We start from the raw sequence: 18,907 nt of genomic DNA, 5'->3' as shown, positions 1-18,907 counted from the left end.
CTCGAGCATGAAATCATTCTTCGTTTTCGTTCTTATTGTGCTCTAGACAGGCGTAAAATAGGTTAGATTCTAGCCTTTGGAAATGACGTGTATTTGTCTAGCTGTAGCGAGAGGGAAAGATATTGCGCAGTGAACGGGGCAGGAGATCTCATTCATGAGCAAGTCATGAAGCAATTAATTTGAGTTAACAGGAAAAATTGGAGTCTCTGCCAAAGTAGCGACTCGCCACAAAATGCAGTCTCAGCCTAGATACTAAAATTCTCATTTGCATTTGTATAGAAGCACTGAACCCTTGGATCACAAACAAAATTGCAGTCATCTTTTCTGGGTCACATTTTATTACTGTATGATATTGCAAGTGGGAGATTATATTATTGATAAATAATATTAAGCTCCTCCAGTAGATGGAGCACTACAGATAATAATTTCATACATATTTCTTTGTGACCACCACTAACTATTCTTACATTAAACTGAAATATTATAGCTATTAATTTGTTTAAAAAAAAGTCTTGACATACTTGAATGCACCTCTACATACAACTTTCATGATATCTTAATGAAGAAAAAAATCTTTAATATTAATTACTAAAATATTCATTAATATTTGGAAAAAAAAGTTTGGGGTTGGTAAGATTTATTAATGTTTCAAAGAAGTCTCTTATGCTCACCAAGGCTGCATTTTTTTTTTTAATCAAAATTACAGTAAAAAAAGGGTAATGTTGTGAGATGATATTAGAATATACCTGTTTTCAATTTTAATATATCTTAAATTGTAATTTATTCCTGTGAAGTCAAAGCTGAATTTTAAGCATCATTACTCCAGTCTTCAGTGTCACATGATCATTCAGAAATTATTCTAATTTGCTGTTCAGTTCATTTTATAATCAATGTTGAAAGCAGTTGTGCCGCTTAATATTTTTGTGGTTCAGGGTTCTTTGATGAATATTAAGTTTAAAAGGACAGCATTTATTTGAAATAGAAAAGTGTCTTTACTGTCACTTTTAATCAATTTAAATGCATTCTTGCTGAATAGACGTATGAATGTCTTTAAAAAATCTTACTGACTCCAAACTTTTGAATGGTAGTGTACATTTCTAAGAACTTACTTTGTTCTCAACTATCTCAAACCATTTAAGAGAAGTAGCACTGGTTCCACTTCTATAATTGTGTAATTACTATGTACATTGATTCACATTTAGCGTTGAAGTGCTTGGATTCTTTCTATGACCTGCTATTGGCACAGAGCTCAAATAGTTTGTGTAGGCTTAGCTGCACCTGGCTGTACTATATTTGAGTGTCAGAAGGGAATATTGTTATTATCTGCTGAGCTGAGGTAAAACAGCCCTTATGTTCGAGTTCATCTGGTACAGTCAAGGGATGTCTGAACTGAATGCACTGAACATTAATGCCACATAAGTAAATAGTTTTCAAAGGAAGCTTTGTTTTGCCCCTCTGTGTCTTGCATTTTTATACACTACTGTTCAAAATTGTGGGGTTAGTAAGATTTACTTTTAATACGTTTATTTTTAGGTGACTTAGTTACATGTTTCTGCATGTACTTTCTATAGTAATAACATTAAATTATGAATTATTACAACTAAATAATCCTAAACCAAACCTAACTCTATAGTTAATTAATATTACTCGGTACTTATGTGAGTAGGTACTATGTAACTACGTCACCTTGAAATAAAGTCTAACCTAAGAAATGTATATTTTTATTTGGCAAGGATGCATTAAATTGATCAAAGGTGACAATGAAGACGTTTACATTGTTACAAAAGATTCCTTCATATAAATGCTGGTCTTTTGCTTTTTGGTCTAATGCTTTAACAACGTGACTTGTTGTGGCATTACTGTGGGGTCCATATCTTACAGTAAAAGTCTGTTTGCAAAGCCTGCGCCGAAATTGCGACTGATTTACCAAAGAATCCACAGTGAAATGTACGAAACAAATAGATAAAGCAAAGATACATTTATTTATTTTTAACATTCACATAATTGAAAATAAATAACCACTTTCCTAGCATTAGGATAATTTGTAAAGTAATGTTATTTTTAGTCAGGTGATCCTGTATCTCTCTTCTCTCCTCATCTCACTAATGCGCCAGTGGGCGGAGCCAAATATGCGATGATGTTGAAGTAGGCGTTGGTCTGATTCTGCAGAGGCGGCCTTCAGTTACACTATTACATCATAATGTGACACAATCCGAAACGAGTCGTTTTCGGAGCTTGGTTTCAATAAAAGCTGTTTTTGGACTAACAAGGAAGTTTTGAGTTCTGAAACTTACAGGATGTTTTTATAGCACAATGACCTCTTACATATCAAAAGGTCAAGGAAAGTTTGATTTCTCAATTCATGATTTATGTGGTCTCATGAAACCGACAAGATTTGATGACTTCCTTTTACACCCAAACTGTTCCCCCCAAACTTTGTTTTTGATCTGGTAAGTGACAACATGACAGATCATGCTTGTAAGGTCCATATACGTGTTTATCACCAAAAAATTTGTCAACACGCGCTATGCCTTTAACACTCAGACACGGGTTGTCGCTGCCTGAGGTGTCGGCTCAGCTGATAAAATCTTTTGATTTTCCTTCTCTGAGACATTGCTTTGAAACGCACACTAAAAACGACAACAGCATTTTCTCAATGAGATGCTGTGTTGCTCATTTCAGTTTTCGTTCTGGATACGGTGCCCTTTGAACCTCTGAAAGAAAATGAATCCTATATCTGGGGTTTTGCCCCCAAGTCTCATCTCCCAGCAGAGCAAATATTGCAGATGAATTCGTCTTGAGGACCATGGACAGTGCGTCATCTCCGACTCTCAAACTCTCCTGAGCGTCATAAAGTAAACATAAAGTAAACACGATGAGTGGTATGCTAATGACAATCACTTCAATCCTGAACTTTGAACCACAGCGTGGGAATTAAAATGCAGCATAGCTGGAACGCTCCAAAGGTCACATCATAATGCAAAGCGCTACATGAATTTTACATGAAACTATCATTATCCCGTCCCTTCAGAGATCTCCTGTGCTCAGCTTTGAGCAACAAGTGAGGTCGATGAACAGTAGTGGGGAACGCCCTGTTAGTGCACATCAACAATGGTAAAACAAATGTTAAAAATTGCACACTCTCTGGAAGTTACCTCATAGCTGAGTATCAGTGTTATTTACCATCAGTGTCTCTCACACTCGTGTTTTAGAGCGCTCTCGATGGGCCCGAGTGGATATTGACCTTGCAGCTGAACATAAGCACTTCATGAAAGTGTTCCTCATCAGCATCTCTTTAGCTCCCTCTCCACCTCCAACTCTGCTGTCCATCTCTGCAAAAGTTTATTTTCATGAACTGTCTATACTCTCTTTTAACATCATTTAACAAGATGTGTAATTGGTAAGTAAGGGCTTCTTAAAATCACCATGAAATCAAAATGGATTTTTTTTATTTTTATGGAATATTGCAGTGCTTATTATAAATGATTTATCCGTGCACATCATTATTACTGGTGCGAGGGTGGGAAAACCTGTCACTCAAATGAGATCAACCATTTTTTTCTTGTTTCACAATAGTGAAGAGTATTGCAACTTCTGTTTCATGGTGACTTTAATAGCTCAAGGCGGTTTTTGAAGTTCTGTTTAATAAGAGTTTTAACTATTCTGATTCAGAATCTGACTACTCTTAACTGTTCTGATTCCGTTTTGAGTCAGACATGACTGATTAGGAAGTTCGTTTTTAATTCACTAAAAAGAACCAGTTTGTCTCGGAATCTGACTATACTGTTCAGCCTGTATATCATGTTCTTGATTCGATAAAAATCTTAAATGTTCCAGTTCCTTAATGGTAAAGTATATAACACTTTCTCTCTGTTCTAAAAGTATTTTATTAACTAAAAACAACCAGCTCATAAGTGTCAACTGATTGGGAATCAGACATCACTTCTTATACAAAATGCCTTTGATTTACTAAAATCAACCAGCTTAGTATAGTCCAATTCCCAAACACACGACTCTTATGACTGGTCATGCGCTGTATTTGATTCATTAGAAAGAACCAGCTCATAGGAGTCATTTGTTTGAGTACTGGACTACGCTGTTACTTTATTATTATGATTCACTAAAAAGAACCATCAGGCTGACTTAGCATCCATTGTTTTTGATTCACTGAAAAAATCTGGTTCATAAGAGTCGTTTGTTTGGGAATCAGAATATACTGACTGAAGGTGCAGTCACATTGAATTCAATTCAATTTAATTCACATTTACTGTTGTTCAACAAATTGGACGAAATCCAGTAATTTCAATAGGAGTTCACGTTAATAGGAATTTCATGAATGGGTGAAAGATTTCCCCACACAGATTTTGCAACAGGTCCTGCAAATTCACGACGTTGACCAATGGAAATAAGTAATTCATTTAGCAAGCGGTTTAAACTGTTTTTTTTTTTGTTTTTTTAAATCGAAATCTTTAAAAAGAATCAGCTCAGAAGATGCATAAGAATTACACTGCACCAGTCGTGCTGTATGTTTTACACTGTAGATTCAGTATTATAGTATGGTGTTCCATTCACATCAGTGGAAAAATGCATGTTTGAGAACTGTTGATGGAACCGAATTTCATGAAAATGTTTTTAAAAAATGAATTTTGAATGAGAATTTTGAATTGGTTCTCGCTTCCCACCCTTAGTTATAGTAATAGCTTTCACAATTATCATCTGAGCAGTCTTATGTCTGTCTTCTGTGCTATCATCTGAAGTGTCAGCCTCCTGAATAGTAAATATGTGAAATCCCTTATCTGTGGCATCTCTGATGATGCCACATTTTGAGAGCTGACTCACGCAAGGACCGCATGTGGAGTTTTGACAGTGAAAGCTCCAAACGTGGGAACGTTTGATTGATTCTGTTCATTAAGACAGCAGCCATTGGCTACATTGATGTTTCCAATAAGGAAAGCCGCACACACAGCAGTAGGCCTTTTTAAGCCCAGTCTGATGTAAAGGATGAATGAAGGTTACAAACTTCAGGATGCAGTTGCACATTAACTATTAAAGCTTCATTAGTTGTCCTGCTGAACTAAGGAATGTGTTTTGTTGTTCTCTGTGTTCACTGGTTGAATGTTGCCCCATAAGGTTCCCAAAAGGTGCAGCGTTTAAGAGCATTTATAGAAATTGACTCGCATTTCATCAAACCCTCATAAAGAATCGGCTCAGCAAATCTTTTTTTCCTCCTCTCTGGAGGGTGTCTGAGATCGTCTGACTCTTAGTGAAGAGGTTGCAGTTGGAGCAGCGCTTGAGAGATCTCCAGAGCTGATTTTCTCTTTCCAAAGCTTCAGTCCTGCACCAGGCTAATTACTCTACCATTGTTTGATAATCTTGTGGGAAGATGATGAAACCTCATTACTTTATTAATCGGATAAATATGTCCATTTTGTGATTTATCCAACCCAGGCTCATTGGAAATACATGACTCTTTAACCTTTTAGCGCCACTCACGTTACACTTCATTTCTGAACTGCCAGTGTAATATGTTGCCACAGTCCAATTGAACTGTTTCTGAGAAAATTAACCACCGCATTTAGTGCCAGTCACTGGACATTTCACTTTGAAAGTGCCCTTAAACTTCCAAGTTTAAGTGTATACATTTATACACACAAACTTGGAAGTAGCCTAATGTCACAAAGCCGTATGATCCTCACATTCTGTTCCTGAGGAACTTGAAAACCCTTGATCCAGACTGAGCCTCTCCAGCTGCCATCTGTGCTTTGACGTCTTCAGCTTGGTTATGAAGAGAAGACGCCACAGAGATTTGCTGACTTTACATGTTTACAGACTGCTGACGGCGGCAACGCTTTTCCCCCACTTTGTTTTCCCTCTCTTTCGCTTTAGAAATTTACTACGATCATATTTGAAAATGTACATGATTCGACTGCGTTTAGAAAGGCGGCCACCTCTGATGCCCAGCAGTGTTCTTCTATCTCGGCAAATAGAGATCAGCCCTGAAAAACCCCCAGTGATGTTTTGAGACTGTAGGGAGAAATAACAAGAGTACTTGAAAGATCTTTTTCATGTTTTTTGGATGTAATTCCCAGCACACCATTCAGTGAAGTCACCGCTGACCTGAGTCCATTTCTGTCCACCTGCCTGAATCCCATGCATCCTCCCAAAGCGTCAAAGGATCTTATCAAAATTTCAGCTATAATGTCCATCTGTCTGTCTAATATGACTCCTTTTGAGATTAGAAAGACGTTCACCATCCTTTCCCTCCACCAACTCTCAGTTGCCAGGCAACAATGGCTCGATTCTCATAGCAGGAAGTCATCTGAAGAGGATGGGGGATTGATTGTTTGAATGGGATGAGTGACTTCTCCTTCTGCTCACCTGCAGGAGTTATTCGACATCATTGAGAATACTATACCTCCTGTGTGGTAACTACTGGATCAGTGTTAATCCAGCTGAGCATCCAAGTATCTCCTTACACTCAATGATGGCAACTACACAACTTTATTCAAAGAAGGGTTGGAGCTGTCCCAAACAATCAACTTCAAATAAGACAAATGGCTCATATAATTATTGCTTTCGACCCTGAGCATTACATTTTGGTGGCTTTGGCACTGTTACACATTTCCTTGGGTAAAATACTTGAGCCACCGTTCATTGCATTAGTTGGAGACGCTCTAGTGTAATGAGTTGTGTGGGATGGTTTCATATGAGCTTGTTTATCTGTGTCTGCAGAATTATCGTAAGTGATGAATCACCTCTGAATGCCCAGAGCTTTTTCTGTATGCGGCACAGACTTAATTAGATTTATCGCAGCCACTCGGATCAGGTCGCATTGTGTCTCAGCATGTGAATACAAAAGTGAATGAGTGTTTTATTCATTTGATTGTTTGTTTTTAAGGTCTTACTTGGTTGAACGAGTGTGATTTGTAAGTGCTATCCTTGACTAACTGTCTCTTAAAATGCAGGGAAACACCTGATGTTTTTTTCAGGACGCACTGGTTCTTGAGTACTGGGTCAAAACAGGGCTGAAACAAGTTTATGCATCAAGGAATTGATTTGAATTAATGTGTTGTATGTTCAGAGGTGTTCATTTATGTTTGGAAGCTTCCATTTTCTCAAGGATTTGTGATTTTTCTCTTGCTTATTACTCATCACTGCAAGCAATTAATTACTTTATATTTATATATATATATATATATATATATATATAAATATAAAGTAATTAATATATATATAATTTAATTTGAACTGAAAATCCAGCTTTGCCATCACAGAAATAAATTGAATTTATTATAATAATAAATATTATTAGTATTTTTCAAATATATTAAATTGTAATAACATTTAACAATATTACTGTTTTACTGTTTTTGTGATCAAATAAATGCAGCTTTGTTGAGCATGAGAGACTTCTTTCAAATCATTAAAACATCTTATCGACCTCAAACTTTTAAGTGTATTTAAAATGAGAAAACCTAAAAAAAAAAGATTTCTTCATGCTTTGTGTAGAAAATATAAGCACAGTTACTTAAAGGGGACCTATTATACCACTTTTCACAAGATGTAAAATAAGTCTCTGGTGTCCCCAGAATGTGTCTGTCAAGTTTCAGCTCATAATACCCCACAGATCATTTATAATAGCTTGCCAAATCCAGCATTGAGCTGACCCTCGTTTGTGAATCAGCCCGACGTAAAATGATTTGCGCAAATGTAAGAGTAGGGGGAAGTCTGGAACCCACTCATTTGGAGAGACTGTTTATGATTTATGGGGATTATAAGAAAAAGTAATGGGTGGATTTCTACCATTACAGGCTGGTTGTTTACACATCTGTGTTCAAACACCTTATAAAACATCATTTTGCATAATAGCCCCCTTTAAAATTAGGAAAACCTATTAAATCCATCAGAGCTTGTGTGACCTTGCTCTTTGACGCACAGAGTTAAACGGTTCAACTCAGTTAAACGGACTGAATACATTTATGAATGTTTTCATAACGGTAAAATGTATGTTTTTAAATTAACCCCATTCAATGCGTATTTGAATTTTCTCTAGTTGAATATGCATCTTGTATGAGGACAGATATTTTTGGGCTTGTGAGTAATAATGGTATGTTATAATTTTTATAAAACAGAATCAATCAAAACTATTGTAGACACGGTTTAATTTCCTATTATTTACTAATGACAGGTGAAATTGTGGGGTATTTTGTTGTCCTATGTTCCAAGATTTATTTTGCTAGAACGCTTTTAAATGGAAAAGCTTTCTGGACCGAAATAGTTCAGAGTTTCCTTTTATGCTCTTTCTCATAGACATTAAACATGACCTGGCAAAATGCCTCTGCCATCTGTTCTACAAATGTTGTTCACATATTTGAAGTTCCTACACAGTGACCTCAATCGTAACCTAAATAAACTTCAGTAAAGTTTGGTAACTTGGGGAAGATTAGGTAAATGTTTGACAATAGATAATTAAAAAACTAAAAGCCTACTGCGGTGAGTCCAAATTTACAAAGTCCATTGGTAAACTTACAAATAAGCCTTGCAGTAATCGTGGTTCTGTTGCGAAAAGTTATGACTGTAATACATAAATTGTAACTTAAGCTCAAAAACAGTTAGCTTTTCCACAGCTGGAGGCCGTGTTGCTATGTGCCGTTCCCTTGCCTTCAAAAACAGCCTCGATGAGCCTCGGGCCGATCGTAATTTACCAGGCTCCAGCAGTTTGCAGAGTTTCCAAGCATGGTTAAGAAGAAAAGGCAGGGACAGAGCTCCAGCATCTCACTGCTTGACAGCATTGATGAATATGTGTATGGATGAGTCGGCAATGCTGCAGTTCTAGACATGGCGACGTTTATGTCCGCTTTCCCCGGCCACAAATCGCACTGACCAAAGGGAGTATGGGGGCTCCTCTGAGAACGCCAGTGTCACCGAAGTCAGCTGTATTTTACTTCAGTACACAGCCCACCTCCCAATTTGATGTACAGTCTCTCATCCCAGACAGGAGCTTGTTTTGTTGTCTCTATGGCATTATTTCTAATTATAGCGTTCCAAGGAATGTAAGTGATTCTCTGAGGTTTTGAAGGATTGATCGTATGGTAAATATTCATTAAGGTCCACAGCAGGTCAATCATTATCTCTGGTGAATTCATGCTCCCTCACTGTCAGATTTACTGTATTGCAAATGTCTTCAGCTTGATTTAAGGATGCATATACATCTGAGAAGAGATAATGTCATGCTCAACTGGGTTCCTTAGCAGATTTTTAGTGTCTTTTTCTCAGGTTTGAGTTTTTGCAGGATGTCTCTGGATCCTTAGAAAGTATTAAAATGTATTACACTTTTTCCAAGTTAAAAAAAGTAAAGTCCAGTTCATTTCATTTCTGGGAGTCCCCATGCTATCAATTTCAGTGCATACTGATTCAGGGATTTGTTTTTGTCACCCGAGTGGTCATTTTACATGAATTGGTGTACTGTACGTATACTTTTACCTTATGTGTACTACTATTACTAGAGAAAAAACGATTTTAAAACGTAACACTGAATACTTGAAATACAGCTTTGCCGTAACAGGAATAAATTACATTATTCTCAAGAAACATTTATTATCATCATCAATGTGAAAGCAATGTGCTGCTTCATATTTTTATGGAAACAGTAATATATATTTTTTCAAGTTTCTTTGATGAATAGAAAACTCAGAAGAACTTTTATTTGACTTTTATTTAAAGCATTTTTTCGAAATGTGAATCTTTTGTAATTTTATAAATGTCTTTAATGAAATAAATATCTTTTAAGAAACATATTCATTTCTTAAAAAATGTGCTGCTGCTGTTGATTATTGCTGCTGTAGAGCAAGTATGAACTTGTACTGCTAATAGATACACAGACTGTGAGCATGTAAGATATGCTGCTGCTGTTCCATAAATAAACATGCATAAATCCCGTAGCTGGTCTAGGCAGGTGGAGCTGGGGGAGGTGGAGGGTTTCAGAGCAAACACTGAATTAGACAATTTAAATGTTGAGCGAGCAATCTCATTGGCTGCAGGATCAGCAGAGACCAATCAGCTTGTGCCATGCGGTAATGATGTGATTGCTCACAGATTGCATGTAAAGGATCTCTCAGCCTGCGCCCTCTAGAGTTGCATGACTGAACTAGATATTTATAATGAAGGAATATGTGACTCAAAAAAATTTCATCCTCTGGCGTCTCACAGCTTTTTTGAAATCGCATGTAGTTCTCATGGTGAAACTGTTGGAGCTTGTTGAAATTGAAATGGTGAGACTGAAGCTCTTGCTTTTATCTTTCTCACCCCAGCACATTACCACAGACAGCTACATCCCCTGCTTGACCGACCTCTGCAAAGCCTTGTGGGAGGTGATGCTCAGTTACCATCTAACCATGCAGTGGCACGATGAGCACTACAAAGAAGAGACCACTCCTGGTAAGACAAATAAGTCACTCTTGTCTGCTGCATAAAGAGTCATGGATTAATTTCTTAGGCAAATTGTATTTTGAATATGATAAAATTTTGTGCTAAACATAAAAAAAAAAAACAGTTTTGTTGGCATAAGTGTGAAATAACGCATAAGCACTTTGGTCACTCCTCTTGATAAGACAGCTCTTTATGTTTTAGTCTAACCAAAGGTACTATTCACAAGATTCAAACATGACATGTTGTCCCAGTAATATACTTTTTAGCTGACAGTCAAGGCAAAATTCCACCAGAGAATTTTGGAGAATGTCATGCATAGTCGGCAAAAGAACAATAACAACAACGGCATCAAACAGAACACCAAAATGACTTTCCATGAAACAATCAGTAGCTCTGATCAGATGATCGGGTTCAAGTAGGCTGTAATATTAACACTCCCATATTCCCCATCATAATGCCTTTTGTATATTTGGCAATGGGGAAAAATCCTCCTGCAGTATATTGGTCTTGTTTTCCATTTAAAACATCCTTATAACAAAATTAAGTACCTTAGCCAAACTGTATATGAATTTGTATGAACTTGACTTCTATCTTGGATATAATTTTTTTTTTTACTTGTTTCTTCACAGAATTTAGTAAGATATGATGAAAGCCTACCAGTGTAATAAGACTAAATACAATTATATATGGAATCGTTTCTTTCAGTGTCAAGGCCCGTTCACACCAAGGATGTATAGTTTTAAGAATCGTTCTAAATGTAAAAGAATTGCAGAGTCCACACCACAATAATGACAGACGAACAATATCCTTGGAATGGCTTTCATAATTTTTTCCAGCTGATGAGCAATAAAAACATTGACAGCCAATCAGAATCCATCCTGCTTTAACGAGCTGGAGCATTTAAAGCGACAGACAACAAAACAGCCGTGTGCGCTTATAGTTAAAGCTACACTGTGTAAGTTGATTCTTAGCAAAATAATTTTTCACTTTGTTCTTTCAAAATGATATGTGCTCATTAATGTGTAATTACTTCTACCAACTAATCAAGTATTCTCGTAAGCGTAGAATCTGCCATTTAGAATACATACGAGCGAGTCGCTCGAATGGCGGCAGCCATGTTGCGCCTCCATCTTGAAAATACATTAGCCAAAAGGGACATACCTGGAAATTCAAGCTTCGCCTTTCGCGTTTTGACACTCAGTGGCACCGTGACGAATGTGAGGGGGAGATTACTCGCGACTGATTTGAAATAATACGGCCACCGTAGGAGTTAAAACGCCCTCGGAATGGGAGGGGCTAGAAAGTAATATTCAGTTGGTGGTCATAAACAATGTCACCGCTAGATGGGAGAAAATCCTACACAGTGTAGATTTAAGCTTTTATTGTCTCTTCTTTTTCATTTTAATTTTAGGTCTAATTTTGCTTTTGTCATTTTTGTGGTCATTCGTTTTTTTTAATGGCTATACAAGTTTTTATCAATCGTTACTGAAGTTTTATTTATTTTAGTTAACTATTATAACCCTAGTTTCTCTTAATAGATAGCCATTTGATAGTAATTTTTTATTTTTTTATATATATATAGACAAATATACTGGTTAAGAATGAGATTTGTAAAATTGATTTTATTTATTTATTTATTTTGTCTTTTAATGGGATAGCCAGATTCTTCCACTTGCTAGGTTTCATCTCTGACATTATGTAATAGTATTTTTTTTCCAGCGTTCTTTGGCACCTGAGGTTCATCTTTCTGCTGACGCAACTCTCTAAGTCCCCTTGTGTTCCTCTAAACCGTCTGGAGAGGTCGACTCCTGTATTTTGGCTCTTTTGTATGTAACTCTAAATCAGTTTTAGTAGAAAGAGCTTGGGATTCATTAGGATGCTCACTACCCCGTGATGGCTAGATTTATAAGCATTGCATTTGTTCTTTGATTGTGTAAGGTCTTGCCTTGTATATTCAGAGGAAATGGCTTTGGGTGTGCGCAGCTGCGGCCGAGGTGACTGAGCGGGTAATTGAAAGGGCCGCTGCGGCGTTAGCCAACTGCAATGTAGTTTGTAACGTTTGCCTTTCTGTCTTGCCTCCGCTTCGATTTCTGAGGTCACTGAGCACTGCTGAAATAGATTGGTGCTTGTTCTTGGTTAGGTCTGTCATTGGAAATTCATTGAACCTTTCTAAAGTACCCTAATAACCCCTGCAGAGGCAAGCATATGAAATGTTACTGACTGAACAGCCATTGTTGCTGTTGGTAATGATGGTTTTCTATAAATATTAAATCAGGGCAAATGATATCATTTGTTTTAATGGAATATTAATTTTTTATGAAACTGTTTGTGGGATTTTCCAGCACTAATTTCCACCTCAACTTTGTACTACTTCATATTTAATCAATTTTCTGTTCTTCTGTTGTATGTCTTTTCTTTGTTACTTATATTTCACGTTTGTTACAGCGCCCAAATTAAATAATGTAAACTCTGAAATGCACACATTTCTGTGCTTTTTTCTTCCACATCATTCCTCAAAAGAGCAATTACTTGCAACGCAGTCATAATTTATCATCGACTCTGCCAAAATGGCTTTTAGAAAATAACATAAAATCTTACCTAACACAAATTTAGTGAGCTTAATGTGTAAAACGAATGGAAGAGCTGACAACGGAACAAAATAAAATACACTCAAGTTTCATCAATATCATGTTTCCTATTTTTTTTTTTTTTTACTGGAAAATAAGCATATAAAGAATACTTTTTTTAGAGTAAAGTGCTTTATAGTATTAATCTCAATCCATAGCAATGGACACAAAAATAATTTAATTTCATAATCAGTATTTTTGTCTCATTTCCCAGTTACAACATGTAAACGTGCAAAACAAGTTAAATTTACTTGAAGTAGAAATTAGAAATATTTAGATATCTTCAATTATATTGGGGAAAAAAACTACCAAGTCATATCTTATGCAGTTTGCTTAAATATATCTTGTTTTCAGCATATTTTAATATTTTTCTGGGGAATAAAACAAAAAAATGCATATTATCCCAATTTTCATATTTTTTTCTCTCAGAAAAAATGTCACAATCATAAAACAGAATATCGTCGTCCGCTGGTGTGGACTCTAATATCATTATAGTTATCTTTCGAGTTATTGCTCTTGGTGTGAACAGGCCTTAATTCTTATAGAATCATATTAATGAAATGAAACATTTATCACTGTTTAAACATTTTAAGATGTTTTTGTAGCTCAGTTTGTATGCTCTTCTGTGTATATTTATTCTGAGATATTTGACAGATCGTTTGTGATTGAGATATTATGGGGACACAGAGCGTATCATCAGTTATCATTTGTTGTTCTCAGTTTAAAAAGGTTCTCAAGCACATTTGGCAGCCCTAATGGATAGTTTATATTCTTAAGATGTTCTCTCATCTCCTGCCCATTTCTTTTATCTCTTTTCCCCCTCTCTCTCCCACATTCCACTAAACGACTGCACTAATCTTCAGGGCTGCAGGATACGGAGAGGCAGAAGACACTGTGACAGTGCAGCAGTGTCAGTGTCTGGGCCTTTTCAGGATACGCACTGAATTTTTTGCTTGTGTCAACAGTTACTATATATATCTTGGGTATATTTTGACTTGGGAAGACTTTATAAGTTGGCTTAAGCTTTTCCTTTTTCATCCAGTAAGCATAACGTGTAAATGATTCAATTCTTTGAAAGAAGTCTCTTCTGCTCACCAAGATTTACAGTAGATCAAAATACAGTAAAACAGTAATACTGTTAAATACGTTTTACATTTAAAATAACTTATCTATTTTAATATATTCTTTAAGTAAATTTACTTATTTATTAATCTGATGGCAAAGTGGTGATATGGTGAATTTTCAGCATCATTACTCCAGTCTTCGTTGTCACATGATCCTTCAGAAATCATTTGAATATGTTGATTTCGTGCTCAAGAAACAATCCTTCTTATTATCAATGTTGAAAGCAGTTCTGCTTAATATTTTTGTGCAAACTGAAAAAAAGTTGTGATTATTTGATGAAGAAAGAACATTTATTTGAAATAAATTTTTTTAAATTTTTATATAATCTTTTATTTATTAAATGCATCCTTGCTGAAAGTATAATTTTCTTTAAAATAAAAATACAGTTCTGAATCCATACTGGTAGCATACATTAATAGAAAGTTCAAAAGAACAGCATTTATTTGAAATACAAAATATATTGTAACATTTTAAATGTCTTTATTGTCACTGAATAGAAGTAATCATTTCTTTAAAAACTCTTAATGTATAATAAATATTAAAAATAGTCATGTAGTCAAATGCACCTAGAATATTTTTGGTTTGCTAGACAGCTTTTAATGCCAGGGCATTTTTCTCAGTTGTTTGTGGTAATATTTTGTCAACCTGTCAATAACCTTTCATCACATTTATTTTCGTCATATTCATCATATTACATATCGTTTATATCCTCTCAGACTGGCAGTATCCTTGATTATACTTTCCATCTTCCCTACCGTCAGTGTCAGAATAAATTAATGCATTTTCTATTTGACGGCTGACACACTAAACTTGTCAAATTTTTGTATCAGTAATTAATGCCACCTAATCTCAAGAAGTCATTGTTCTTGAACATGGAATATGCTAAATTAGTTAACCGCCAAATCTCAAGGGTCGTCTCGCCCAGTGATTAGAACCAGCTCTCCAAATGAGGATAAATGACCATTCATGAGCGACAGGAAAAGTGACACACTCCAGCGTGGCTTTCGGTCACCTTTCTGTTACTGATGTGTAGAAAGTGGCGAAAGGTGAAGGCCAATCTAATCTAAGCCATGCTGACACACTCATGTTTAACTCCCTACTCAAATCAGTATGTACAGTTCTAAAGGAATGTTCTGATTTTTCAATTACATGTTGACATCTATTAAAGGGAAAGTTTGCTGTTACTCACCCTCAGGCTAGATGTACGTGACTTTCTTTCTTCAGTAGAACAGTAAAGAAGATTTTTAGCTGAAACCGCGGTCCTCTGTGATTCAGATAATGGAAGTCAATGGGTGCTGTCACTTTGAGATTCACAAAAACGTATGCAGACAAAACAAAATGAATACCCACGGCTCCTGATGATACATTGAGGTCTTTTTTACAACATTTTGTAAATGAGCTATCCATCAGGGCTGCAAAATGTGCCTGAGAACCTTTTAAAAGTGAGAATAGCACACGATACGCTCGATCATTTTATTATGTTCCCATAATATTTCAATCTCTAATGATTCTTGAAATTGATCCATCAACTGAACAAAAATTCAGCATTTATTAATCTTGGGTAATGCTAATTTCTGCATAAAATACATTTTAACAATAGTTTCTTGTATTATGAATGAACATGAATTACTATAACATTGAACAATAGTATATTATTGATACATTTCTATATTAACATTAACTAGAATTTGTAAATGCTGTGAACTGTTATTCATTGTTTTTTTTAAACTAATTGAACCTCATGTTACCTTAAGCTTAATGGTATTAAATATGAGGTTGCATTTCCCTGGCATCTTTTAAAAGGTTTCAATGAATGATCTTGGGGAAAATTCAAACATTTAATTAATTTATTTACATGCATCTAGTTGATATTCTGTTCTGCAGTATATCATGAGGCGGCCGATATGCTTAACTTCTTACGTGTGTCCGTAACATTGAATAATGCACCAATCCCTGTGTGAAATTGACAATTACAGCTGTTGTTGCGTGCCGTTGCGTACGGTATTCGTCTTGGTCCGTGTCGAGATGACTTTACTTTCCTCTACTTATTTGTCAGAGCTATCGACAGGTAAATTGTCTCCGCTGGCCTGTGACTTGCTTTGCTATCTAATTTCACAAGGTGTGTAATCACTGACAACCATGTGTGGAAAAACCGGTCAAAAGTAAATTAATTAGAATGCAACTTACACCTTGAATTGGCAGGATGTTTCTAAGGATCGGTTCTGGTGTTCGGTTCACGGTTTTGATTGATGGGGTCTGTGTCTCTGGGAAAGCACAGCTGCTCGCCTTTGGTCTTATGTGTATGTGCTTGAGTAAGAAGATGTTGTAACTTTAGTTAAAGGTCCTGCTTTTGAGGTTTGGCTCTGTTGAGTGAGAATGGAGCAATTGGGAACTTTGGGAAAAGATGATTTTTCTGAACGAGACACTAAATCACGCTTCGCTTTTATTACTGAACCATTTGTCTTCATGAGGACAATGTCAAATGTGAATGAGAACATTCGAAGTGAAAATTTCAACACTTTTGGTGTATTTAATGCCTCCCTCGTGCCGTTGTCTAGAGACGGAGATACTGGACTGTTTGAGAAAGAATGACCGTATGATTTTGCTTTTGGATGATCCTCCCTAAGCATAAAATCACCACTTGTAGTCGCAAGAATGCAGGGTTGCTGTTAGAGCTGCACGGTTAATCGTTAAAAGACAGCTATCTCGATTCAAACACCTGTGCAATATTGTTCATAAATGACAACGATTCAGATATGTCTATTATACCTTTGACAAGTACGATCACAGCAACGCTGATCCAGACAGAGTATGTATAGATGAAGCAGCTTCACAAACAGTCTTTTCAACCGCAAAGTATTGTTATTTCTGTTACAATAATCAAATTATCTCTGTAACGGATCCACTGAGGCGAGTTGAAGTGAGAACCCAAGTGCAGCTTTATTGAAATAAATCCAGTTTGTGAACCATGAACATGAACTAATCATGAAACTCACGAACAGAGGTAACAGGGAACAAGACAAGAGACTGTGGAAACACGAGGTCCGTGAATACACAGAGACTAATGACTTGACAAGACACCTGTGAACAGGATTAAACAATGAACCGATGAGAACGCATTAAACTATAGGAAGCACATGAGATGATCACAAGAGGACAAGGGAATCACATGACAAAGGAGACATGAAACATGAACATGAAACAAAACCAAAACTAGACGTGACAAACACAGAAGTGATGTCTACGATCAAAAAAAAGAGTAAATCACCAATTGAAAGTAACTTGACTCTTCAAATAAAGATTGTGTCAATTACATCATCACATCAGTGGGTGACGACAAGTGACTGCTAAAAAAATGTTTAATCATTCATTCAAGAGATTCATTCGAAAAACGCTGATTCATTTAGCAATGAAACCAGTGAAGTCTATTAGTGAGTCATTGAATCATTCATTCAAACAGTTTAAAAAAATTAATTACAATGAATACAATATTTTTAAATAGATTGCAGCAATTAGCATTCACTCCAAAAAATTATATGTTGGCTTTAATTAATTTTTTTATGTCAACAGGTTCCACATAACTGGGTTACGTTAAACTAACATAATTTGTTCATGTAACTTCAACATCATGGAATTAAGTCATTTTAAGCGACCCAATTTAAGTAGTCTCAAAGAGAATTTTTAAAGGCTTCCTGACATGATTCAGGTGTTTTTCATATTCATTCATCCATTAATATTTCATTTATTTTCGTGACACATAATTAAATTGATAATTACAGCTAGCTATTTGCTAGCAGTAGCACATATTATCATCTTAAATGCTAAGATTTACATGCTCTTTCAACCAAAGCAGTTGTAGTAACAAAATCAGTCCACAGCCAAACAAAATGCTCCACACTTCTCCACAATGGTAACACACTGTAATTTAAATGGTTTTAATAATTCCAATATAATTGACCATTAAACACAATTACACACTATCAAGTCTTCCCCTTTCTCATTTTCTCAAAAAAACATAAAATAACACTTAATTTTAACATTTATTCTCTCTTAATTCAACCATTTGCAAAGCATGCTGGGAACTAACAAGCACCGTCCAGTTTCAGTTAACGCAACACAAATCATTCATGTAATCCAACACAAACGGATTAAGTAAACTTAAATTTTATATATATTTAAGCAGATTGAACACAATCAAATTAAGTTAGGGCAAAATGGCAGTTGGCGTCGCACTATACTGCCACCCTCTGGATGTAAGAATTTTTTACTTAACATAAATGGTTTGTGTTTAGACAACGCGTTAGGATTTTGTAGAGTTAAGTTGAGACAAAATTACGTGGACCTTAATAGAAAAAAAACATTTAAAGTCAACAAACACAATTATTATAAGTAAACTGAATATAAATATATTATGTCAAGTGCACAACCTTCCTCGTTCATTTTTTTGAGTGATAAATTACATGTTTTTTTCTTTAGTTATCTGTTCAGAATCGTGGTCTCCATTTTAAACAAAAAAATAATTTCTCAAAAATATTCTCAATTTATCCAGAATCGTGCATCTCTTGCTGCAGTTATGTTTTTCTGAGCTGTGAAAGAGTGGTTAGTCTGTTCTTTGGATGTACGTTTTCAGTTTGGAAGTCCAAAAAGTTCTCACGCCTGTAAGTGTAACCTGACAAAGATTTTGGGCATCCAAGACCAAGTCTACATGAATGGGAAAATCCTTGAAT

The 18,907-nt window shown here is 35.8% G+C and overlaps 1 protein-coding gene across 2 annotated transcripts in view; it reads left to right on the top strand.

Annotated features, from left to right (window-relative positions):
- Positions 1-18,907, top strand: part of vps50 (VPS50 subunit of EARP/GARPII complex) — a 125,857-nt gene that overhangs the window by 40,244 nt on the left and 66,706 nt on the right. For both annotated transcript variants that reach the window (XM_079879312.1, XM_079879311.1), the window contains exon 13: positions 10,311-10,437. In XM_079879312.1, the coding sequence (XP_079735438.1) occupies positions 10,311-10,437 (127 nt within the window). The remainder of the gene's footprint in view (positions 1-10,310; positions 10,438-18,907) is intronic.

This window comes from Squalius cephalus (genome assembly GCF_949319135.1).
Source record: "Squalius cephalus genome assembly, chromosome: 8".
Lineage (NCBI taxonomy): Eukaryota > Metazoa > Chordata > Actinopteri > Cypriniformes > Leuciscidae > Squalius > Squalius cephalus.
The sequence above is the reverse complement of the archived record's forward strand: the minus strand, read 5'-3'. Positions and strand labels throughout refer to the sequence as shown.